We start from the raw sequence: 26563 nt of genomic DNA, 5'->3' as shown, positions 1-26563 counted from the left end.
TTTCAGCATCTCTAGGCAGAAAACGCAGTGGAAATTCCGTGTGTTTTTAATGCAGATTTTCATGTGGATTTGTAAGCTAAATAAAAGATATATTACAAAAAAAGGGATGTAATTTCTTTGCTCCACCTCTTCAGCCAGAAACCCTCATTAATATTAAATAAAGACACACCCATACATACACACAATTAGGCCGGCGTCACACTGGCGTGTTTTACAGAAGTATGAGAGGCGCAGAAAATACGGATTGCATACGGTACAATGATTCTCTATGGCCCAGCTCCTATCTGCCGTATTTTACGGATCCGTATTATACGGTCTTGTACGGCCGTAGAAAATCGTAGCATGCTGCGTTTGTCAGCGTATTGCGCAAAAAATCCGCCAATGAAAGTCTATGGGGGCGAGAAAATTACGGATTACACACGTACCATGCGTGTGACTTGCGAGAAATACGCAGCGGTGTTCTCTAGAAAAGCTGGCAATTCAGTGCGGTGTACAGTAAAATCACACTGACAGAATAGAATAGGTAGAATAAATGTGCACACATAGAATAGGTATATATATGTCAGTGAGACACATTATATATATATATATTAAATTCAGCGCTAGATAGCAGAAAAGCTGGTAATTCAATTGCCGGCTTTTGCTATCTCCTTCACAAACCCGACAGGATATGAGACATGGTTTATACACAGTAAACCATCTGTAAGAACTCTGCTGGCATCACGGCATGGCCTCACATCTCTCACACTATCTTACCCACTGCTCCAGGCTATGATGTGGTTTCTGTTTTATGCCGGCTCCATGTTCTGTGTCTCTGCTCTCTGCATGCTTCATGGCTGGGTGTATAGGGTGGCGGCGCCTGAACTCACTGGTTCTTATAGCAATCAGGTGCATCTGTCTAATCTGTTCCTGACCAATTGCCAGGAGGCCTCCAGTATTTAGTGCAGCTCCACCCAGTGTTCTGGGCCTGTGCAATGTGTTAGCTCAGTTAGTGTTTAGCTTCTGAGTTTGCCAGGCCTTGCTGTGAGTTACGCCCTCTCTGGAGGCTTTTCTCTGTATTTTTTGCCTTGGTCTTGTTGTCCGCCCTCCAGGAGGCAGAATATCCTGGTCTCTGTGTCTTTGTCCTTGTGTCTTGTTCCATTGCCTTGTCTGTACTTAGTCTTATCTCTTTCTCCTTGTCTGTGGCTTCCTTCCCTGCTGTGTCTTTCCTTGTGTTCTCAGTCTGCTTACACTCTGCACTCTTGCAGCTCTGCCTGCTTTGTACCTTTGTGGCTTTTACCTCTGATCCGCACTCCTGCGGTTCTGCTCCGTTCTTCTCTGCTCCGCTCCCGTTGCTGTAAGAATCTCTTTCTGCAGCTCCCCTCCGCATTCCTTGCGGTTCTGCTCCGTTCATCTCTGCTCCGCTCCCGTTGCTGTAAGAATCTTTCTGCAGCTCCTCTCTGCATTCCTTGCGGTTCTACTCCGTTCATCTCTGCTCCGTTGCTGTAAGAATCTCTTGCTGCAGCTCTTCTCCACATTCCTTGTGGTTCTGCTCTGCTTTGCTTTTATTGCTGCGCTATCTCTTGCTGTCCTACCTTTCCTATCCACAGCCTTGCGGTTCTCTTCCTGTGTGAACAGGTCTCAACCTGTTCCTTCATTCTCCCTTCCTTCTGGTTTTTTCCATACCTACATCTCCTGTGTGAACAGGTCTTACCTGTTCCTTCATATTTCATATCTGTTCCCGCACCACCTGTGTGAACAGGTCCCTACCTGTTCCTCCTAACTACATATCCGTACCTGCACCTCTAGTGTGAACAGGTCCCTACCTGTTCCTTCTTACACCACATCAACCAGTCCTGTGTTCTCTGCCGTTCCTGCCAATCCTGTGTTCCTGCCAGCCCTGTGTTCCCTGCCAGCCCTGTGATCTCTGCTGTGTCTCTGCCAGCCCTGTCTCAGCCATGCCAGCCTACTCGTCTGAGTTTCAGCCGTGCTCTTCTGCCAGTCCTGCCTGATGCCCGCACCAATCCTGGTATTCCTGTCTCCCAAGTGGGATCAGTAGCCACAGCCAGACACCGCCCTGGAGTAGCACCTGGCAGCTGCCTGCTGCACAAGCCTGACCTCACCATCAGGGGCTCCAGTGAAAACCCAGGCAGCTGTCACAGTCACGCCCCTTCCAGGGTAATCTGGTTTGTGGCACAGTGGGGCCACAAACCCCCCGAGCTCACGCCCACCAATCAGGGCGTGAGCGTGACACCATCTCATATCCCTTCTTTTATTACATATTCCTCTTAACTAATGTAACAAGTGTCTCTGTGTAAAATTTGGGGTCTCTAGCTATTAAATTAAAGGGTTAAATCACGGAAAAAATTGGCATGGGCTCCCACGCAATTTTCTCCGCCAGAGTGGTAAAGCCAGTGACTGAGGGCAGATATTAATAGCCTAGAGAGGGTCCATGGTTATTGCCCCCCTCCCTGGCTAAAAACATCTGACCCCAGCCACCCCAGAAAAGGCACATCTGTAAGATGCACCTATTCTGGCACTTAGCCTCTCTCTTCCCATGCCCGTGTAGCAGTGGGATATGGGGTAATGAAGGGTTAATGTCACCTTGCTATTGTAAGGTGACATTAAGCCAGGTTAATAATGGAGTGGCGTCAATTATGACACCTATACATTATTATTCCAATAGTACGAAATGGTTAATAAAACACACACACATTATTAAAAAGTATTTTAATGAAATAAAGACACATGGTGTTTTAATATTTTATTATACTCTTAATCCACCTGAAGACCCTTGTCACCTGAAATGAAGTTAAAAAAACAAACAACAATATTCCATAGCTTCCATCGTTCAGTCTTGTCCCACGCTGTAAATCCATCTGAAGGGGTTAAATCACTTTAAACCCAGGAGCTCTACTAATGCAGCTGTGCTGTAAAACTTGGTGAATGAATGGAATGCAGGGGAATGTCCTGTAGTTACCTTGAGTCGCGGGGATGCGCCCTCTGCTGGATGACCTCATATGAACTCGAGCCTGGGAACTTTTCAGAATATTTTCCATAAAAGTTCCCAGGTTATTAATACCAGCTCACAGCTGTTTGCTTAGCCTTTACTGGATAGTTTAGAAACAAACAAAAATTGGAGTTCTATAGACAATGATAAAATCAGATAAGAAATACTTTATTACACATAGTGAAAAAAATACAAAAAATGTATATGAATTGAAGTATAAACAAGGAAAAAAGACCCAAGTAAAAAGCACATGGGTCCAAGGCATGAGAAAGAGTATTAATTATGACCATCATCATGGTATTAGTACAAGGCACTACAATTATATATAATGTCAGCCACATATCTTAATGACAAGTTTGAATTTCATATAGTCCTGTAATGCTGACCGACATGCAATAGAACTACACATTTCATAATAATTTCTTAAAGGGAACCTGTCACCCCCAAAATCGAAGGTGAGCTAAGCCCACCAGCATCAGGGGCTTATCTACAGCATTCTGTAATGCTGTAGATAAGCCCCTGATGTATCCTAAAAGATGAGAAAAAGAGGTTAGATTATACTCACGCAGGGGCGGTCCCGGTCCGGGGCCTCCCATCTTCTTACGATGACGTCCTCTTGTCTTCACGCTGCGGCTCCGGCGCAGGCGTACTTTGTCTGCCCTGTTGAGGGCAGAGCAAAGTACAGCAGTGTGCAGGCGCCGGGAAAGGTCAGAGAGGCCCAGCACCTGCGCACTGCAATACTTTGCTCTGCTCTCAACAGGGCAGACAAAGTACGCCTGCGCCGGAGCCGCAGCGTGAAGACAAGAAGAGGACGTCATCTGATGAAGATAGGAGGTGCCGGACCGGACCACGACACCCATCAGACTGGACCAGGACCACCCCTGGGTGAGTATAAACTAACCTCTTTTTCTCATCTTTTAGGATACATCAGGGACTTATCTACAGCATTCCAGAATGCTGTAGATAAGCCCTGATGCTGGTGGGCTTAGCTGACCTTCGATTTTGGGGTGACAGGTTCCCTTTACGGCTGCCAAAGTGACAATATACCACCCACAAGAAGAAAAACAAAGTGCCATTACTAGCAATGTTGCTTACCTATGATGCTTGATGCCTGGGACCCAGTCCACCCCGTGACGCACGTTTCGTGTACGCTTTATCGAAAGGGAATTGATTACAATATCGGCCAACTCCTGGACAGTCTGTGGTGTCTCCACTCTCCACAGCGTCTCCAGACTCTGTCACGTGTCACATGTGCTCAGTGTGAACCTGCTTTCATCTGTGAAGAGCACAGGCCGCCAGTGGCAAATTTGCCAATCCTGGTGTTCTGTGGCAAATGCCAAGCGTCCTGTACGGTGTTGGGCTGTGAGCCCAACCCCCATCTGTGGACGTCGGGCACTCAGACCATCCTCATGGAGTCGGTTTCTAACAGTTTGTGCAGACACATGCACATTTTTGGCCTGCTGGAGGTCATTTTGCAGGGCTCTGGCAGTGCTCCTCCTGTTCTTCCTTGCACAAAGGCTGATGTTGCGGTCCTGCTGCTGGGTTGTTGCCCTCCTACGGCCCCCTCCATGTCTCCTGGTGTACTGGCCTGTCTCCTGGTAGCGCCTCCAGCCTCTGGACACTACGCTGACAGACACAGCAAACCTTCTTGCCACAGCTCACATTGATCTGCCATCCTGAATGAGCTGCACTACCTGAGCCACTTGTGTGGGTTGTAGAGTCCGTCTCATTCTACCACGAGTGTGAAAGCACAACCAACATTCAAAAGTGACCAAAACATCAGCCAGAAAGCATTGGTACTGAGATGTGGTCTTTGGTCCCCACCTGCAGAACCACTCCTTTATTGAGTGTGTCTTGACAATTGCCAATAATTTCCATCTGTTGTCTATTACATTTGCACAACAGCATGTGAAATTGATTGTCAAACAGTGTTGCTTCCTAAGTGGACAGTTTGATTTCACAGAAGTTTGATTTACTTGGAGTTACAGTATATTCTGTTGCTTAAGTGTTCCCTTTATTTTTTTGAGCAGTGTATAAGCCATACTGTCCCAGATGTTCGGACCTTTCATTTAGTGTACTCAGAATGCTAATTGCCGTCCTCCTCAGCAAGGAACCCGTTCGTGGGTTAAAAAAATAAAATTAAAAAATAAAAATATATATCTATATATCTCTATATCTATATCTATATATAATTTTTTTTTTTATTTTTTTTTTTGAGAAAAACTACTACTCAGGAGGATACTGGAAATAAAATAAAAGCAAAAACTGGGGAAAAAAATTAACACATTATTTTTCATTCTTCTCCAAAAATCACAAACAGACAACTTTTTTTTTACGGACACATTAGATGATCATAATAAATCATTAAGATTATAAGTGCTATATGTCTACAGACCATAAATCCTACATATTCAGACATCAGCTGCCCTTGCTGTGAACTGTAAAAGAATAAGTACAGTCATAATCTGTACAACATTCTTTAGATTAAAAAAAAAAAATCAAGGACACGTAAAAAAGTTTTTACGGACAAGTGAAAAAAGTGCCTTATTTTTACGGACTGTCCCGGAATTTCAGGACTGTTGTCAACCCTGGCACATAAGATGTTTTACATTTTTTACAGACGGTGCAGCAACAAAAAAATATAAATTCTGGAGTTTCTATTTTTTTCTTTTTTCAGGCGTTTATTTTCTTAATATCTTTATTTCTGAGCCAGGAAAAGTGGGGTGGTTAATTTATATATGTGCATACACACATACGTTAATTTTATAATCTCCTAAAAAGAGACTTGACCCTGAGATCATTTGTTCTATACACTGCAATAATACAGCAGCATTTAGGTAAGACGCAATTAAGAGTCGGAGAAACAAGCTCTGGAGGCAGAGTTATATTTCAGGCATTGTCCTCCCCAGAGCCTGGAAGAGGTCATATATACGAAGTGATTAAAGAGGATTTATCAGCAACAAGGTATCTGATATGAGGCACGCAGCTAGGACTTTCTTTCAGCATTTTATAACCTGTATGCCCATATTTATAGTTTACATACGTCAATTGTGGCGACAGATGCCCTTTAAAAGGATTGGCTTGGCATCTAAAATGAATTTTCTATCTTTACACCACTTTTATAATTAGCTTTATTGCACAATATCCTTTTTCTTATCTAGCTAATCCATAAATGTGCTTTTTATTTTTTTACTGTACTTCCTGTGATGTTTCATTTGAGAGGAGTCTCAAACGTGACGTCACAAGAGGCTGGTGCTGCATTAACTCACTGCAGCGTCCATCGCCCCTCCTGGAACAGGACTCACAGTGGGCAGCGCTGCAGTTATTCACTAGTTTTTTGCATTGTTGCCTCCTCTGAAGACGTCCTGGATCCTGGGTGATTGACACTGTGGGGGATGCGAGTGCAGAGCTGGCTCCCTGCTTCTATTTCCGAAATTCGCCTTTGTAGCTTCTGTGAAAGAAGACATTATCAGGGGGCGGAGATAGAAACAGTGTGTGTTACCAGAACAGCCCCATAATAATTAATAAAAAAAATACATTTTAGGTGCTGGACCATACCTTTAACGCTTAATCTAAGATGTAATTCCAGTACATCAAGTCCATCTAGTGTGCTTAATAAATGTATTTGAAAGTACTTGCTACATCTCTGCCAGTAGTCTCTTATGCCCTTACTCCATTTACAAACATGTGTTACCAAAACAATCAGTTGCATGAAAAACCTGCTCCTACATATACCAGATATTGACTGCTGAAGAAACTGTTAGGGGGACACACAAATACCATACATAGAGGGACTTTATTAAATCTGACATTCCATAATATGCGCCTCCTTTGTGCTCACCTTAGTTTTAACACATTAAAGTGTATCGCTGTCACATTTGTACTATAATTTACTTCAATATATGATGTAAATTATTTTGAAATAAACTTCCATAAAACCCAACACCTTTAGAAAAATGGGCAGAAAAAAAAATTGTGCAAATGGATGGTGTGAAATAATATTTTTTAACCCACAATTCTAGAGCACTGTCCTCAATAACTTCCTTGCAAGCTGCACTCTTGTGAACTATACATTCAAAACATTTTTCCTGGAATAAACTATTGCACCATGGAAAATTATAGTAACTCTCAAAACATACTATTATTATTATTGGCCTCAATGTGTCATGTGCTCAACGTTCAGGGTTAAACAAGCACAATCCAGTAAAGATAAGAAGAAATACTTTTCTCATTAAACCAGTGAGGATGTGTTCCCTACCAATGAATGACACAGAGAAGGACAGCAGAGCCCAGTTTTCCAGGGATTTTTTACTTCTGCACAAATGTAATAATGGAACAAAGTGTAGCTCGTAATTATCTCAGCTGTTTGGAACTACAAACGCCAGCATTCACTTTCAGCAGCAGCCACAGACTTACCATCTTGCATGCCAATGGAAAGTCCTCCTCTATCACTTTCAAATGAATGCAGTTAAGGGCTTGGCCAGGGTCTGAATATTCATTTCACACTTATCAAGTTAATGAATAATTCTAGCTATGGCTGTAACAGCATATGACTGGGACCATTTAGGAGGATGATGAAAGAAACACACTGCTTCTATAATTCCAGGGCAGTTATTTATCACCCTTTTCCCTTTGATAAAGGAGAGAAAAGCTGGCACGAGAAATGGCACATGCGGCAGCAGTGTATATTGATCAAAGGAGCTCCTAGAAGACAACCCTTAGATCTTCGGAAAATACATAGTAATCCTTCTAAATGAATTCATGCTTAGCTGTGCCCTTTGGTGCCTTCTCTCTTGGCCAGCTGTAACCCGAGTCGAGGCATTGCCACCTGCTTGACAGACTGGAACTGCCTGGCCCTCTTGACTCACCCAGAAAAGCAAATTGAGGGCGTAGAGCAGGCAGCGCAGGCACTTCACAGAGTCCTCTCTGGCCATTGTGCAATCGTGCAGGAGAAAGCCCCATCCTTTCACCACTTCATCCTCTCCAGGGACTACGGCAGATTCAGAGCACTTCAAAAAAGAAAGAGGAGGAAAAGGATCAGCTTGCAAATAGCTATAGTCAAAGTAAGCCCTGGAAAGGTTGGAGATATGACTTGTAGCACATGAAAGACAAGCTCATTTTATCCATAACAGTGCGTAAAGGTGCTGCATACCCCAGTCAGTATACTGTAGGCCTTATTTATAGACTCCTCTCTAATTATACATGGTACACAATTAATATCAGTGCAAAAGTTGTTATGGAAAATTACTCCAACTTAAAAAGATAAAAAATCATTTTATCTTGGCATTACAGAATAATAAAACTCACTTTCCAAATCACTCCAGGATTGAGTCTGTTATGTTTGGGATAATAAAGTCATGATCATTATAAAGTTGTATATCTGCATACAGAGTAATGCTCCAATTTAGAGTTATGATTAAAATCTCTCCTTTTACTAGGAGATCTTTCTGCATGATTTAGGAGACCATGAGACAGACCGCTTATTAGGCCAGACACAGATAGCATTATCTGTACACGACACCTTTTTCCCAGGAGGAGAGCCTCTGAGTTTTGCTATGCAATGCCGCTTCAGGAATACGCTGGCGGTCATTTTTCCTCAAGTGGCTTCACTTTTTTGTACCTTCCACTATAAGGGCAGGTGCAGAAGAGCATACTTTCAATCCAAGAGTGATTCGACAAAACATCGGATAGCACTCAGAACAATATTAGTCTTTTGGGCCATGCACAGATTTGTTATCCTCACACCGAGCTGGCCAAGAAAAAAAATAAAATTGCTGAATGCCCGAGTTTGATCCAGTATTCAGATCGCACTCAGCCATGCAAGTGAATGAGTCTGAGGAAAATATCGTTTAGTACTTGGACAACATCTGAGGGCAGTCCGATTTTGGCGCACTGACCCAATGAATAAAATGGAGAAATTTCTTTCTCTATCTTCTCCTCATCCGAGATTATCAGATCACACTATGCTCACACTGATCAGAGCTTAATTCGAGTGCGACTTCCGTGAATGACCAGATTCTATCGGATGAGAGAATACACTCATCTGCACCTGCCCAAAGGGTGAGAATGAACACGTTATATCTTTTGATTCACTTGGATTTTTTTTTTCATGTCACTAGGAATTTTTCAATACATTCAAATCTACAATTCCTCCAGTAAAAAATAAAAAAAATAAAAACAAGCCCTCATACGGCTCTGTTAAAGGAAAAATAAAAAAAGTTATGGCGGCTCTTTGAAGGAGGAGTGGAAAGAACTAGGGTGCCAAAATTGAAAATGGTCTGCATCTTTTAGGGGATATAGAGCTAAAAATAGAAGCTGCAATAATTAGCATTTTGATTGTATCTGCACTTTTATTACCAGATTACATCTAAAAAATATGATCATAGGTAATACAGTTGTGTGAGAAAGTTTTTGCATATTGTCACATTTAAATGTTTCAGATCACCAAACAAATTCAATTATTAGACAAAGATAACACAAGTAAACACAAAATGCAGTTTTTAAATGAAAGTTTTTATTAAGGAAAAAATAAATCCAAACATACAGGGCCCTGTGAGAAAAAGTGATTGCCCCTTAAACCTAACAACTGGTTGGGCCGCCCTTAGCAGCAACAATTGCAATCAAGTGTTCGCTATAACTGGCAATGAGTCTTTTACAACGCGCTGAAGGAATTTTGGCCCACTCATCTTTGCAAATTGTTGTAATTCAGCCACATTGAAGGGTTTCCCAAGCATTTTAGGTCATGCCACAGCATCACAATCGGATTAAGGTCAGGACTTTGACTAGGGAACTCCAAAGCCTTAATTTTGCTTTTCTTACGCCAGAAGTGGATTGCTGGTGTTTTGGATCACTGCCCTGCAGCATAACCTAAGTGCGCTCAGCTTGAGGTCACAAACAGATGGCCGGACATTCTCCTTCAGGATTTTTTGGTAGATAGCAGAATTCATTGTTCCATTTACCACAGGAAGTCTTCTAGGTCCTGAAGAAGCAAAACAGTCCCAGACCATAACCGCAATATTTTACTGTTGGTATGATATTCCTTTTCTGAAGTGCTGTGTTATTTGTACACCTGATGTAATGGGACATACACCTTCCAAAAAGTTAAATTTTTGTCTTGTCAGTCCAGAGTATTCTCCCCAAAGTGTTGGGGATAATCAAGATGTTTTCTGGCAAAACTGAGACAAGCCTTTATATTCTTAAAGGGAACCTATCACCCCGTTTTTTAAAAATTAGATAAAAATAGTGTGAAATAGGGGCAGAGCTGGGCTTTACATTAGTGCCTTTTTGGTGCTTTTACACCCCCGTTAGGCTGCCGAAATACCTTTGTGAAGTGGCCGTTTTGTCCTGTCACTCAAGTTGGTCAGGTCGGATGGGCGTGGTCACAGCGCTGTTTCTCCCCCAGATCAGGCTCATCATTACGTTGGTGGCGTAGTGGTGTGCGCATGTCCAAAGAGAAGATCCACTGCCCAGGAGATTCAAAACAGCGCGGTCTACGCTATTCGCCGTTTACCGGTGGGCGCGGCCATCTTTCCTGTGGCCGTGCGTGCGCAGATGGAGCGCTCTGCTGCCCGGGGCTTCAGGAAAATGGCCGCGGGATTCCGCGCGTGCGCAGATGGAGATGGGGCGGCCATTTTCCTGAAGCCCCGGGCAGCAGAGCGCTCCATCTGCGCACGCGCGGCCACAGGAAAGATGGCCGCGCCCACCGGTAAACGGCGAATAGCGTAGACCGCGCTGTTTTGAATCTCCTGGGCAGTGGATCTTCTCTTTGGACATGCGCACACCACTACGCCACCAACGTAATGATGAGCCTGATCTGGGGGAGAAACAGCGCTGTGACCACGCCCATCCGACCTGACCAACTTGAGTGACAGGACAAAACGGCCACTTCACAAAGGTATTTCGGCAGCCTAACGGGGGTGTAAAAGCACCAAAAAGGCACTAATGTAAAGCCCAGCTCTGCCCCTATTTCACACTATTTTTATCTAATCTTTAAAAAACGGGGTGATAGGTTCCCTTTAATACTCAGCAGTGGTCTTCATCTTGGTACTCTGCCATGCAGGCCATTTTTGCCCAGTCTCTCTCTTATGGTAGAGTCATGAACACAGACCTTAAAGGGAACCTGTCACCTCATTTTTGAGCTATGAGCTGCAGCCACTGCCTTTCGGGGCTTATCTACAGCATTATAGAATGCTAAATAAGAACAGAGGTGACAAAGGGCAAAGAAATATAAATCATGGTCTGGGCAGTTATAAATAAGTCAAAAACTAGTGCTAATAATCTATTGCCCAGCTTCAATCTATGCCATGGATTAAAAAAATCAGACCGGTTATCAAATAACTTGCAAGAGAAAAAGGGGAGGAAAAAAAAATCCAAAAGATAACCTATGGTCTTTCAGTAAAATATGCTTTATTGTGGAAGGCACGGAAGCGCTGGCAGCAACGGATAGCCACCAAACAATGTATAGAAAGGGCACTGAGAGACCATACATGCCATATTTATAAATATTTTATACACAACGTATGTAAATAACAAAGGGCAAACGATGTATTCAAAAGCATGTACAAATTGGTAAAAGTTTACATAAATATGTACCAAATTAGATCACATACAGGTCAGTGCCGTCCCAGCTCCTAGTAGAGCCTAAAAACATGCTAAATACAAGATGGACATATTCTATTTTAGATAAATAATAAGAATACATCACCCAGAAAGTGCAAGCAAGTGCTGGCAGGTAGAGGGTCCCAGTTCCCAGTGGGAAGGCTTTACCCATATAAAGATGTAAAGTAGGGCGAGCATTCTAGAATGCTGTATATATGTTCACAAACCGCTCTGCAAAACACAAAAATTAGCCTTAATTATAATCACCTATAGCGCAGTCCGGTCCTATGGGCGTTGGTGCTTCGGATCCGGCGCCTCCTCTCTTCTTGTGATTGCCATCGTCTTTCTTAAGGATGATGCATTCTACATCATCCACACAGTGACCTCCATAGTGCTCCTGTGTGGACGAGGGCAAAACAAAGTACCCTTAATATGCATATGTGGCGAAAGGACAAAGAGCATCAGTGTACACGCGCTACAATACTTTGCTCTGGCCTCGGCTGGGCAGAGAGAACTACACCTGTGCTGGAGCGCGATAGAGAACACTGTGTGGATGATGCTGGAGGTGTCATCCACATAAAGTAGAGAAGCCACAGGATCAAGATCAACAACACACATCGGACTGGACTGTGCTGTAATTGAGTAAATAATCAAACACATAACAGGAAAAAGCATAGCAAAAGATAATTCTTGTAAATACAGTGATCTGAAACAAGCCCTATGCGGAAGGTACAATACAAGAAAAGAGACTAATAAATCAGGATTAGTCGCTATGACATATAGAACAAGAGAGCTATGGGTCAGAAAGACCCAGAAAAACGACCCAAAGAAATCCAAATGGTAATATATATATAAAGATATGAACTTTATTAGTACACAATAATTATTATAAAAACATCACAACTGGGAAACAGGTAAGGCAAAGTACCGCAGGGTGTGCACAGACACCACTAAAGGAGCATACAAAGGACGCACGGAGCCGGGATCAAAACATATAACCATAAATATAAATAGTGGACTACAAAGCCCATGCTGTTGTGCTACAGAGTATTGACCCAAACATTCACATAACCAGACCAAAGGCCCGAGTACCAATAGTATAAAGAATGTATGCACATTACCTCAAATGAGACAGCCGGGTGGAATGGATCCAGGGTCCGTGCGCCCTCCCCGACGCACGTTTCGGTGATTAAACCTTCCTCAGGAGGGTTTAATCACCGAAACGTGCGTCGGGGAGGGCGCACGGACCCTGGATCCATTCCACCCGGCTGTCTCATTTGAGGTAATGTGCATACATTCTTTATACTATTGGTACTCGGGCCTTTGGTCTGGTTATGTGAATGTTTGGGTCAATACTCTGTAGCACAACAGCATGGGCTTTGTAGTCCACTATTTATATTTATGGTTATATGTTTTGATCCCGGCTCCGTGCGTCCTTTGTATGCTTCTTTAGTGGTGTCTGTGCACACCCTGCGGTACTTTGCCTTACCTGTTTCCCAGTTGTGATGTTTTTATAATAATTATTGTGTACTAATAAAGTTTATATCTTTATATATATATATATATATATTACCATTTGGATTTCTTTGGGTCGTTTTTCTGGGTCTTTCTGACCCATAGCTCTCTTGTGGTGTAATTGAGTATCATAAAAGGTATTTTTAGTGTGATGCAGAGCACATAAGGAACATACATATGGCATTCTACAAGGCTGGAACAGAGGGCTAAAACGGTGCTGGCCCTGCCTTGTATGGGAAAAACCTGGTGACAGGTTCTTTTTAAAATGTTTTACTCATTCAATAAATGCCATTTAACCCCTTCACCCCACGCCATTTTCCATTTTTGCGTCTGTTTGCACCCTTTTCCCCAGAGCCACGCTTTTTTTTATTTTTCCATTAATATGGCCATAAGGGCTTGTTTTTTTGCAGGACGAGTTGTGCTTTTGAACAAAACCATATGGTTTTACCAAATAGTGTACTGGAAAACGAGAAAAAAATTCCATCTGCAGTGAAATTTAAAAAAAAAGTGCAATTCCACAATTTTATTTTTTTTACCACGTTCACTAAATGCTAAAACTGACCTGCCACTATTATTCTCCACGTCATTAGGAGTACACAGATATCAAACATGTACAGTTGTGGCCAAAGGAATTGACACCCCTGCAATTCTGTCAGATAATACTCAGTTTCTTCCTGAAAATGATTGCAATCACAAATTCTTTGGTATTATCTTCATTTAATTTGTCTTAAATAAAAAAACACAAAAGAGAATGAAGCAAAAAGCAAAACATTGATCATTTCACACAAAACTCCAAAAATGGGCCAGACAAAAGTATTGTCACCCTCAGCCTAATACTTGGTTGCACAACCTTTAGCCAAAATAACTGCGACCAACCGCTTCCGGTAACCATCAATGAGTTTCTTACAATGCTCTGCTGGAATTTTAGACCATTCTTCTTTAGCAAACTGCTCCAGGTCCCTGATATTTGAAGGGTGCCTTCTCCAAACTGCCATTTTTAGATCTCTCCACAGGTGTTTTATGGGATTCAGGTCTGGACTCATTGCTGGCCACCTTAGAAGTCTCCAGTGCTTTCTCTCAAACCATTTTCTAGTGCTTTTTGAAGTGTATTTTGGGTCATTGTCCTGCTGGAAGACCCATGACCTCTGAGGGAGACCCAGCTTTCTCATACTGGGCCCTACATTATGCTGCAAAATTTGTTGGTAGTCTTCAGACTTCATAATGCCATGCACACGGTCAAGCAGTCCAGTGCCAGAGGCAGCAAAGCAACCCCAAAACATCAGGGATCCTCCGCCATGTTTGACTGTAGGGACCGTGTTCTTTTCTTTGAATGCCTCTTTTTTTCTCCTGTAAACTCTATGTTGATGCCTTTGCCCAAAAAGCTCTACTTTTGTCTCATCTGATCAGAGAATATTCTTCCAAAACATTTTTGGCCTTTTCAGGTAAGTTTTGGCAAACTCCAGCCTGGCTTTTTTATGTCTCGGGGTAAGAAGTGGGGTCTTCCTGGGTCTCCTACCATACAGTCCCTTTTCATTCAGACGCTGACGGATAGTACGGGTTGACACTGTTGTACCCTCGGACTGCAGGGCAGCTTGAACTTGTTTGGATGTTAGTCGAGGATCTTTATCCAACATCCGCACACTCTTGCATTGAAATCTCTTGTCAATTTTTCTTTTCCGTCCACATCTAGGGAGGTTAGCCACAGTGCCATGGGCTTTAAACTTCTTGACGACACTGCGCACGGTAGACACAGGAACAATCAGGTCTTTAGAGATGGACTTGTAGCCTTGAGATTGCTCATACTTCCTCACAATTTGGTTTCTCAAGTCCTCAGACAGTTTTTTGGTCTTCTTTCTTTTCTCCATGCTCAATGTGGTACACACAAGGACACAGGACAGAGGTTGAGTCAACTTTAATCCATGTCAACTGGCTGCAAGTGTGATTTAGTTATTGCCAACACCTGTTAGGTGCCACAGGTAAGTTACAGGTGCTGTTAATTACACAAATTAGAGAAGCATCACATGATTTTTCGAACAGTGCCAATGCTTTTGTCCACCCCTTTTTATGTTTGGTGTGGAATTATATCCAATTTGGCTTTGGGACAATTCTTTTTGTGTTTTTTCATTTAAGACAAATTAAATGAAGATAATAATACCAAAGAATTTGTGTTTGCAAACATTTTCAGGAAGAAACTGAGTATTATCTTACAGAATTGCAGGGGTGTCAATACTTTTGGCCACAACTGTATAGGTTCTTTTATATTTAAGTGGTGAAAAAAAATCCAAAGTTTGTTAAAAAAAAAAAAATAAATAAAAATTGTGTCATTTTCCAAGACCCATAGCATCTCCATTTTTCGGGATCTGAGGCTGGGTGAGGACCTATTTTTCGCGTGCCAAGCTGCTTTTTCTATTCATACCATTTTGGTGTAGATATGAACTCTTGATCGACTGTTATTGAAATGTTGCGGCGCCCCAAAAAAAGTAATTCTGGCATTTTGACTTTTTTTCTCGTTACACCATTTACCAATCAGATTAATTATTTTTATATATTGATAGATCAGGAGATTCTAAAAGCAGCGATACCAAATGTGTTGTTTTTTTGTCTTTGAATGGGGCGAATGGGGTTGATTTAAACTTTATTTACATTTTTTTAGTATTTTTAAAACTTTTTTTTTTCTTACATTACACTTGCTTCAATAGTCTCCATGGGAGACTAGAAGCTGTGATCATCCGATCGCCTATGCTACACACAGAAGGGCTTCAGATATAGCTATGAGCTCCGACTGCTGAGCGGCGTTTATAGGTATTCAGCAATGACAACACCAGGGGTTCCCTGTAGACCCTGGGTTGTCATGCCAACCCATCGGCGGCCCGTGGTCATGTGACACGGGCACCGATGAGCGGGATTAGTGGCGCCATAGTCTTAAACGTTGCTGACTGAGATTGACAGCGGCATTTAACAGGTTAACATCCGTGGTTGGATTGTGATTCCACCAGTGGCTGTTAGGGGCACATGTCAGCTGTAGAAATCAGCTGACATGTACCGTAAAACATGTGGGCTCAGTGCCTAAGCCCGCATCAAAAGGGGAGACCTGACATGTGCCGTACATGTACGGCGCATGTCGTGAAGGGGGTTAAAAAGTGAAAATTTTTAACTTTTAGGGCGAAGTTTTCTATAGAGATTTAATACAGCTGCAGAAAAATGAATAAGCCAGTAACCCTTTGCGTTTCAAATTTTGTACTATTATGTAATATTCAGACTCCATATTACTTCTAGGGAAGAATATGTACAATATACAGGCTCTGTACAGAGGTCTCTGAAGGATGCATCCCTTATTCAGAATACCATAATTTGCAGACATTTTACCATAACTCGCCTTTTAGAACAAAACATTTATTTTCTCATTCTAAACACTTATGTACGGTATTTATTTCTAGAGATCACTAGACAACAAGAAACAAAATTGGCCATATTTTTCCATAAGCAGGCAGTGTAATATAAATGCAATAAGAATACTCTGAACCAGACCATTATATTTAACAGGAAGTAAAAGTGAGATAAAGTTCACTGGACGTAGGATTCACTACTGGGGAAATGTTCTGCTCTATTAACTTAATGGAACTGCACGTCACATAATTCATAACACAGGATGCAAAGTTGTGGCACAATACCACACCTATGCATCCAGATGGAAAATGAAAAGAGCTTAAATGGTATTATTAACAAACCTAACTGTGAAACTTTAGGGTATATTCACATGTTAGATTTGTTGCAATAATTTCTACAACTCAGATTAATCATTCTGTTGCTTTTTCTTGGTGGCAAGCACATATGTATGTTTTGCAGGCCTCATATAAAAGAATGGAATAGCTGGAAAAAGTCCACAACAAATCAGCCCACGTGAATATACTCGTATAACTCCCATACTGTAGAATAGGTTATGTTTGCAATAAAAACATTTTAGAATATAAAATTATGGGTTATCAAAAGCAGGTATGATAAAATAAATTACTGTACCATCATTGAGACTGTGCATAAAGCAGACTCAGGAGCCGAGCCTAAACACACACTATATATATATATATATATATATATATATATAGTTCAAAATCGGAACAGCATCTTATATTACCAAACTGTAGTGCAGCGTCTTCCCAACCACTGTTGAAATGGTCTTTGGTAATAGATGAAAAAAAGAAAGACAGCACAAAAAAGATAGAAAAAAAAAAGGCTTTAATGCCTGAACGGCGTGGCGACGTTTCGGATATCTTTATCCTTTTTCAAGCTTGAAAAAGGATAAAGATATCCGAAACGTCGCCACGCCGTTCAGGCATTAAAGCCCTTTTTTTTTTTTTTTTCTATTTTTTTGTGCTGTCTTGTATATATATATATATATATATATATATATATATATATATATATATATATATATATATATATATATATACACACACGCAGTATTTCACGGATCCGTACATTCCTACACCAAGAATCTGCAAAAACCCTAGTCCATGCCCTCATCATCTCCCGCCTCGGCTACTGTAACCTCCTGCTCTGTGGCCTCCCCTCTAACACTCTCGCACCCCTCCAATCTATTCTAAACTCAGCTGCCCGACTAATCCACCTGTCCCCCCACTATTCCCCGGCCTCTCCCCTCTGTCAATCCCTTCACTGGCTCCCCATTACCCAGAGACTCCAGTACGAAAGCCTAACCATGACATACAAAGCCATCCACAACCTGTCTCCTCCATACATCTGGGACCTCGTCTCCCGGCACTTTCCTGCACGCAACCTCCGATCCTCACAAGATCTCCTTCTCTACTTCCCTCTTATCTCCTCTTCCCACAATTGTATACAAGACTTCTCCCGTGCTTCCCCCATACTCTGGAACTCTCTACCACAACATATCAGACTCTCACCTACCATCGAAACCTTCAAAAAGAACCTGAAGACCCCCCTTTTCCGACAAGCCTACAACCTGCAGTAACAACCGATCGACCAAACCACTGCACGACCAGCTCTATCCTCATTTACTGTATCCTCACCCATCCCTTGTAGATTTTGAGCCCACGCGAGCAGGGTCCTCTCTCCTCCAGTACCAGTTGTGACTTGTATTGTTCAAGATTATTGTACCTGTTTTTATTATGTATACCCCTCCTCACATGTAAAGCTCCATGGAATAAGTGGCGCTATAATAATAAGTAATAATATTAATATATATATATATATATATATATATATATATATATATATATATATATATATATATATATATTTATTATATACACACACACACACACACACAACGCATATACACACGCGCGTACATATACTTTTCTTATACATGCATATACACACACAAAATTCTGATCACCCACATAAAAGAATTGAAGCAAAAATTAAAATAAGCACATTCGATACTGCAGCATCTCTGGTCTATCGAGAAATAAAATTAATTATAATGTAATCACTGTAATGAAAAATCAAAATGTATTTTTGACTCAACATCAATGCCAAAATTTAAATGAGAAGCAAACATCGTAATTACGCAGAAATCGTGCCGCTAAAAACAAGCAATCATATCGGTCCATTGATGGAAAATTAAAATTTAAGGGTCTTGGAAAATGGCAATACAGCTTTTTTTTTTTTTGCAGAACTCCGTAACTTTTTAAAATCACTAAAATAATAGTTAAACTATAAAAGTCTGTAAGGCTATGTGCACACTCTGCGGCGTGCTCTGCGGGTTCTCCCGCAGCGGAATTGATAAATCTGCAGGGCAAAACCGCTGCGGTTATCCCTGCAGATTTATCGCGGTTTGTTTTGCGATTTCCGCTGCGGGATTACTCCTATACTATTGATGCTGCATATGCAGCAATATGCAGCATCAATAGTAATGGTAAAAATAATAAAAATTGGTTATACTCACCCTCTGATGTCCGGATCTCCTCGGCGCTGCACGCGGCGCTCCGGTTCCAAAGATGCTGTGCCGAGAAGGACCTTTGTGACGTCACGGTCATGTGACCGCGGCGTCATCACGGTCATGTGACCGCGACGTCACCGCAGGTCCTGCTCGCACAGCAACCAGACCGGACGGCCGCGTGCAGCGCTGAGAGGTGAGTATAGCATCATTTTTTATTTTAATTCTTTTTTTTTTACACTATTTATGCTTCCCAGGGCCTGGAGGAGAGTCTCCTCTCCTCCACCCCGGGTACCACCTGCACATTATCCGCTTACTTCCCGCATCGTGGGCACAGCCCCATGCGGGAAGTTAGCGGTTCAATGCATTCCTATGGGTGCAGAATCGCTGCGATTCTGCACAAAGAAGTGACATGCTGCGGGTTGTAAACCGCTGCATTTCTGCGCGTTTTTTCCCGCAGCATGTGCACTGCGGTTTGCGGCTCCATACGTTTTACATGTTAATGTAAACGCTATGGAAACTGCTGCGGACCCGCAGCATCAAAATCGCCGCGGATCCGCGGTAAAAACCGCAAAGTGTGAACATGGCCTAACTGTACTGTACAGTAAAAAAAAAAAAAAAAAAAGCAATATGGTGGGTGGGTTTTACAATTTTCAATACTTTTTTTGGTAAACTGAATGTGATTATTCAAGACTACAACAACTTATCCTGTAAAAACAGAAACGGCCTCAAATGGCTATGTTGATGGAAAAGTAAAGACATTATGGCCCTTAGAAAAGGGTGTGAAAAAAAATACAAAAATAAAAATTAGCTTAATTGTTAAGGAGATAACGTATCATAATTTTTTTTTTTTAAGTAGACTTAATGGGGATGTACCAACATGAAAACTTAACCATCCAGAGGATAGTTGCTGATTGCTGTGAATCCCACTGTTTGTACTCGAATTTAGCTAGGTCTACGAGACCCATAGACTTTGAATAGAGCATCAGAGACAATGACTGCAAATTTCAAGCAAACAGTTATTAGTGATCAATGGAGGTCCAGTGGATTGATGATTTGTTAAAATTCTTCTAGAACTGGGCTGTGTTCACACCTGCATAAAGCAAACAGAAAAGTCTTACTTACCAGTAATGGGATTTTTCAGAACCCATGACAGCACCACGAGAGAGGCGATAAGCCCACCTAGGCTAGGACAGGAAACCTACAGGTTAAAAAGGGCGGCACCTATCCCTTGCATCAGTTGGATTACAGAGAACGAGAGGACCTCCAATAGTTAGTCCAATAAAAAAAAACACAAACTTAAGGTGTGTAATCACAATCCTAGCAAAAGAAGTGTTCATCCGCACGTGACAGGAGGGAATATTAGGATGCTGTCATCGATTCCGAAAAATCCTGTAACCAGTAAGAAGCTAAGACTTTATCAATTACCTATGACAGCACCATGAGAGAACTACAGAGAAAATAAGAATTCAGGGAGGGACCACGACCTGGAGCAGGGAGATCAGAAGACGCACCCATATGCACATTTTTCCTGGAACCCTGGAACGAAACAATGATCTATCCTTTCTCTAGCTTTCTGTAGCGAACAGTTATCTGATTTGCATCTTCTAACATCCAAAGTATGATGTTTTTCCTCCTTCTGGTCTACTGGACTAGAACAAAAGGAAGGAAGGACGACCTCTAGTAGTCTATAGAATCAGGATGCTACTTTGGGAAAGTAGGCTGGGTCTGGCTTAAGGATTACTCTTGTCATCTAAAATTTGACTCAAAGGTTCAGTTATAGGAAGAGCCTGAATATCACTGACTAAGCCTAGATATCGATGATGCTTTAATAAACCATGACATCCAATTACTAGCCAAATCACAGCTGTACAGCGCCCCGATTGCCATCCCCTGGTCTTTTAGGGTACTTGTGGATAGAAAAGAAAGAGAGAAAGAGGATTCAAAAAGATATAAATAAACTGGAGCAGTGGGCAGCAACTAACAGAGTGATTTTTAACAGGGAAAAATGCAAAGTACTACATCTGGGCAATAAAAATGAAAAAAGCATATACAGAATGGGAGGAATAAGGCTAAGCAACAGCACATGTGAAAAAAACTTGGGTATACTAACAGATCACAGACTGAACATGAGTCAACAGTGTGATGCAGCAGCAAAAAGGGCAAATACAATTCTGGGATGTATTAACAGAAGCATACAGTCTAGATCACGTGAAGTCATTATTGCCCTCTACTCCTCTTTGGTCAAACCTCATCTGGAATACTGTGTCCAGTTTTGGGCACCACATTTTAAAAAAAGACATCAACAAACTGGAGCAAGTTCAGAGAAGAGCGACCAGAATGGTGACTGGTCTGAAAACCATGTCCTATAAGGAACGTTTACAGGATTTAGGAATGTTTAGCTTGCAAAAAAAAAAGACTGAGAGGAGACTTAATAGCTGTCCACAAATATCTCAAGGGCTGTCACATTGAAGAAGGATCATCTTTATTCTCATTTGCACAAGGAAAGACTAGAAGCAATGGGATGAAACTGAATGGGAGGAGACACAGATTAGATATTAGAAAAAACTTTTTGACAGTTAGGGTGATCAATGAGTGGAACAGGCTGCCACGAGAGGTGGTGAGTTCTCCTTCAATGGAAGTCTTCAAACAGAGGCTGGACAGACATCTGTCTGGGATGATTTAGTAAATTCTGCTTTGAGCAGGGGGTTGGACCAGATGACCCAGGAGGTCCCTTCCATCTCTAACATTCTATGATTCTATGACCTAAATCGAGACCTTTCTGCAATAATTCCAAAATATTCTCCACAGGTGCCCCATCCTGGACCTTCGACCTTGAAGAGACTAAAAATATCTCCAAGTTCTAGCATATATTCGGGTCGCTACTGCTTTCCTACTCTGAAGCAGGGTGGAGATTAAATTAGGGGAAAAACCTTCTTTCCTTTAATAGCTCCCTTTCAAATTCCATGCCATCAAGTGGAGGTTGGCTGCTTTTAGATGGTACACTGGCCCCTGAGAAAGGAGATTTGGAATCTCTGGAAGAATCTGTGCATCGGACACAGACATCATCCTTAGCCATGAGAACCATAGTCTTCTGGGCCAAAGGGAGCAAACGCCACAATTCTTGCCTTTCCTCCCTGATTTTTCTTATAACTAGCTGAATCAGAGCTACTGGAGGAAAGGCGTATGCCAGGCTGAAATCCCACGGAGCCAGGAAAGCATCTACCACTAGGGGATCTTCCCTGGGGTCCAGGGAACAAAACTCCATCTTTCGGTTTAGTTTGCTGGCAAAAAAGGTCTATGACAGGGAGACCACACATCTGAACTATCTGGTTGAAGATGTCCTGGCTTAGCTCCCACTCCTCTTGTTTTAGAAGATTGCTGCTTAAGAAGTCCGACTTCATGTTTTCCTTCCTTTTATATGCAGAGAAGTCAAAGAAAGGCAATGACCCTCTGCTAGCTGGAACAAGTGACCCGACACCTCCATCAAGGGTTTGGACTGAGTTCCCCACTGGCTATTTATGCAAGCCACTGACCATTGATTGTTTGAGAGGATCCTGACATGCTGGCCCTGCAAGAAATTTACTAACAGCCAACTCTACTGCTAGTAGTTCCTTTACATTTGATGAAAGTATTCTCTCACTCCTAATCCAGATCCCCTGCACTAAATAATTCTCTAGATGAGTGCCCCACCCCCTAGATGTGCATCTGTGGCGACACCCCATGTAACTTTAGCAATCCAGGGAACCCTGAACAAGTTTGACCCATCCAGCCACCACTTAAAGGATTGCACCAGCTGTAGGGATAAGGTCATCCTGTCTTTCAGGTGCCCCCTAAGGCTACTTTCACACTTGCCTTTTTTAGCTTCCGTCACAATCCGTCGATTTTTGAGAATGCAGGATCCTGCATTTTCCCATAGACTTGTATTAGCGACGGATTGTGATGGATGGCCATCCGTTTCATCCGTCGTGCGCTGGATCCGTCGGAAAATAGCGGTCCGTCGTGACGAGAAAACGTTCATAGGAACGTTTTTTCTGCACGTCGGAAAATCGGTCAGCGACGGGTCCTGCACTGCCCGTCGTCGGCTATACTGGAAGACTATGGACACAGGATCCGTCGCTGAACGTCACAAACTGGAATCCAGCGACGGATCACGTTTTTCCCCTCTGAGCATGCCCGAAACAAGTTCGTTCTCTCTCTCTCTCTCTCTCCCCTCTCTCTCGTCCCCAGACATTTGATTCCCAGACATTTGCAGACGACGCATCCGCCATTACACTGGACACGTTTTTTCCCTATTTTCATGACATCCGTCGATCCGTCATTTTGCTGCATCACGACGTACAGCACAAAACGCAAGTGTGAAAGTAGCCTTACCCTGGACAGGTTTGATCCATCCAGCCACCACTTAAAGGATTGCACCATCTGTAGGAATAAGGTCATCCTGTCTTTCAGGTGCCCCCTAAGGGAACTGGGCCCACAGAACTGCCGGAAAGTACAAGGTTAAGGAACTGAGGAGGGAAATTGCACTCCTAAGAAACATGGAGGGGACTTCCATAGCTCTCAACACTTGACTCTGGATTTTTTTCTATTTTAACCACTGGGAGGTGACATTCCTGCACCTCCGAGTTCAGTAGTAGCCCCTGAAACTCTTGAATTTTGGGGGATTCTAATCTGGACGTCTTTAGATTCAGAAGCCAGCCCAGGCCATTTAGAGTAGCCATCACCTCCTCTAGTTGACTCTTACAATGTTGGATTGATTTGCCTAAAACCAGGAAATCATCCAGATATGGGATAATCAACACATCTTTTTCCCACAGATGAGCCATGACCTCCACAATCACCTTTGGGAACACCCAAAGAGCTATAGCCAGCCCAAATGGGAGGGCCCTGAATTGAAAGTGCCTAGCTACCCCATCAATGCCTATTGCAACCCGGAGGTATTTCTGATGTTCCATATGTATGGGCACATGACAGTACACATCTTTCAAATCTAGGACTGCCATGAAACAACCATCTTTATTGCTGAATTAATGGATTCCATCTTAAAAGATTGAGCTCTCAGGAATTTATTCAAAGCCTTCAGATTATAGTCCTGAAGGAACCATCCGGCTTGCTTAATAGAAAGAGAGTGGAGTAGAACTCCCTCCCCTTCTTCAGACTCCGGTACTTCCTGGAGGATGGCTGTTTGAACTACAGGTCCTTCTCAAAAAATTAGCATATAGTGTTAAATTTCATTATTTACCATAATGTAATGATTACAATTAAACTTTCATATATTATAGATTCATTATCCACCAACTGAAATTTGTCAGGTCTTTTATTGTTTTAATACTGATGATTTTGGCATACAACTCCTGATAACCCAAAAAACCTGTCTCAATAAATTAGCATATTTCACCCGTCCAATCAAATAAAAGTGTTTTTTAATAACAAACAAAAAAAACATCAAATAATAATGTTCAGTTATGCACTCAATACTTGGTCGGGAATCCTTTGGCAGAAATGACTGCTTCAATGCGGCGTGGCATGGAGGCAATCAGCCTGTGACACTGCTGAGATGTTATGGAGGCCCAGGATGCTTCAATAGCGGCCTTAAGCTCATCCAGAGTGTTGGGTCTTGCGTCTCTCAACTTTCTCTTCACAATATCCCACAGATTCTCTATGGGGTTCAGGTCAGGAGAGTTGGCAGGCCAATTGAGCACAGTAATACCATGGTCAGTAAACCATTTACCAGTGGTTTTGGCACTGTGAGCAGGTGCCAGGAAGCATGAAGTGCTCCAAAATCTCCTGATAGCTAGCTGCATTGACCCTGCCCTTGATGAAACACAGTGGACCAACACCAGCAGCTGACATGGCACCCCACACCACTGACTGTGGGTACTTGACACTGGACTTCAGGCATTTTGGCATTTCCTTCTCCCCAGTCTTCCTCCAGACTCTGGCACCTTGATTTCCGAATGACATGCAAAATTTGCTTTCATCAGAAAAAAGTACTTGGGACCACTTAGCAACAGTCCAGTGCTGCTTCTCTGTAGCCCAGGTCAGGCGCTTCTGCCGCTGTTTATGGTTCAAAAGTGGCTTTACCTGGGGAATGCGGCACCTGTAGCCCATTTCCTGCACACGCCTGTGCACGGTGGCTCTGGATGTTTCCACACCAGACTCAGTCCACTGCTTCCTCAGGTTCCCCAAGGTCTGGAATCGGTCCTTCTCCACAATCTTCCTCAGGGTCCGGTCACCTCTTCTCGTTGTACAGCGTTTTCTGCCACATTGTTTCCTTCCAACAGACTTACCATTGAGGTGCCTTGATACAGCACTCTGGGAACAGCCTATTTGTTGAGAAATTTCTTTCTGGGTCTTACCCTCTTGCTTGAGGGTGTCAATGATGGCCTTCTTGACATCTGTCAGGTCGCTAGTCTTACCCATGATGGGGGTTTTGAGTAATGAACCAGGCAGGGAGTTTTTAAAAGCCTCAGGTATCTTTTGCATGTGTTTAGAGTTAATTAGTTGATTCAGAAGATTAGGGTAATAGGTCGTTTAGAGAACCTTTTCTTGATATGCTAATTTATTGAGACAGGTTTTTTGGGTTATCAGGAGTTGTAGGCCAAAATCATCAGTATTAAAACAATAAAAGACCTGACAAATTTCAGTTGGTGGATAATGAATCTATAATATATGAAAGTTTAATTGTAATCATTACATTATGGTAAATAATGAAATTTAACACTATATGCTAATTTTTTGAGAAGGACCTGTAGGTCCAAGACTTTTGTCTTTAGGGCCAATTGCTCTCTTAGTGAAGATCTTGGGGGAGTCAAAACAAATCTTCCTTGTGAGACTGACTGGAATTCTAATCTCAACCCTGATCTAACAAGGCTGTGAATCCAGATACAGGCCAAAATTCCCTCCCAGTCAGGGAAGAAGGAGGAAAGCCTTCCCCTATCTGGGCTGGGAGTTATTGACCAGATTTCCTTTTCTCTTGGGAAGAGGTTCCAAACATGAGGCATCTATATTTCCTTCTGTGATCTTCCCATTTATCTTGCTCCCTGGGAGGCTTCCTTCGGACAAACATCCTTTTTCAGAAGGATTATCTGTAGGCAGAAATAGATAGACTAAGGAATCCCTTTTTGGCATCCCCTGCTTTCTCTAGAATTTTATCCAGGGCAGGGCCAAACAGATACTTTCCCTCACAAGGAATGGAACACAGTCTTGATCTAGCCTGAATGTCTCTTGGCCAGCATTTCAACCACAAAGCACTACGGGCTGTGTTGCAAATGGTGGATGACCTTGCCGCAGGCCTTACAGAGTCTGTAGAAGCAACTGACAGGAAATCCGCTACCCCCTGCAAAATCGGGCCAAGCGAATAGTGTCCAAGATGTTGTCCCTTGAAAACCTTGCCCTTTAACTGGGATTCCAGTCGATCCAGCCAGATCATTAAGGACCTAGCAGTATACGTTGCTGCTACCGCTGGTTTCAGAGCCCTGCTGTTGTCTTCCATGTACCCCGAAGAAAGGTGTCCGCTTTCCTATCGAGGGGATTCCTCAATG

The 26563-nt window shown here is 42.5% G+C and overlaps 1 protein-coding gene across 4 annotated transcripts in view; it reads right to left on the bottom strand.

The window, feature by feature from the left end:
- Positions 1-26563, bottom strand: part of TSPAN12 (tetraspanin 12) — a 435306-nt gene that overhangs the window by 398153 nt on the left and 10590 nt on the right. Inside the window, exons 1-2 of one of the 4 annotated variants that reach the window (XM_077264987.1) lie at positions 11855-11987; positions 7858-7998 (exon numbers count right to left, since the gene is read on the bottom strand). In XM_077264987.1, coding sequence (XP_077121102.1) covers positions 7858-7923 — 66 coding nt within the window. In that variant the 5' untranslated portion in view covers positions 7924-7998; positions 11855-11987. The other 3 variants (XM_077264985.1, XM_077264986.1, XM_077264988.1) reach the window with 3 other exon arrangements.

This window comes from Ranitomeya variabilis, chromosome 5 (genome assembly GCF_051348905.1).
Source record: "Ranitomeya variabilis isolate aRanVar5 chromosome 5, aRanVar5.hap1, whole genome shotgun sequence".
NCBI classification, from domain to species: domain Eukaryota; kingdom Metazoa; phylum Chordata; class Amphibia; order Anura; family Dendrobatidae; genus Ranitomeya; species Ranitomeya variabilis.
This window is presented reverse-complemented; position numbering and strand designations above follow the sequence as displayed.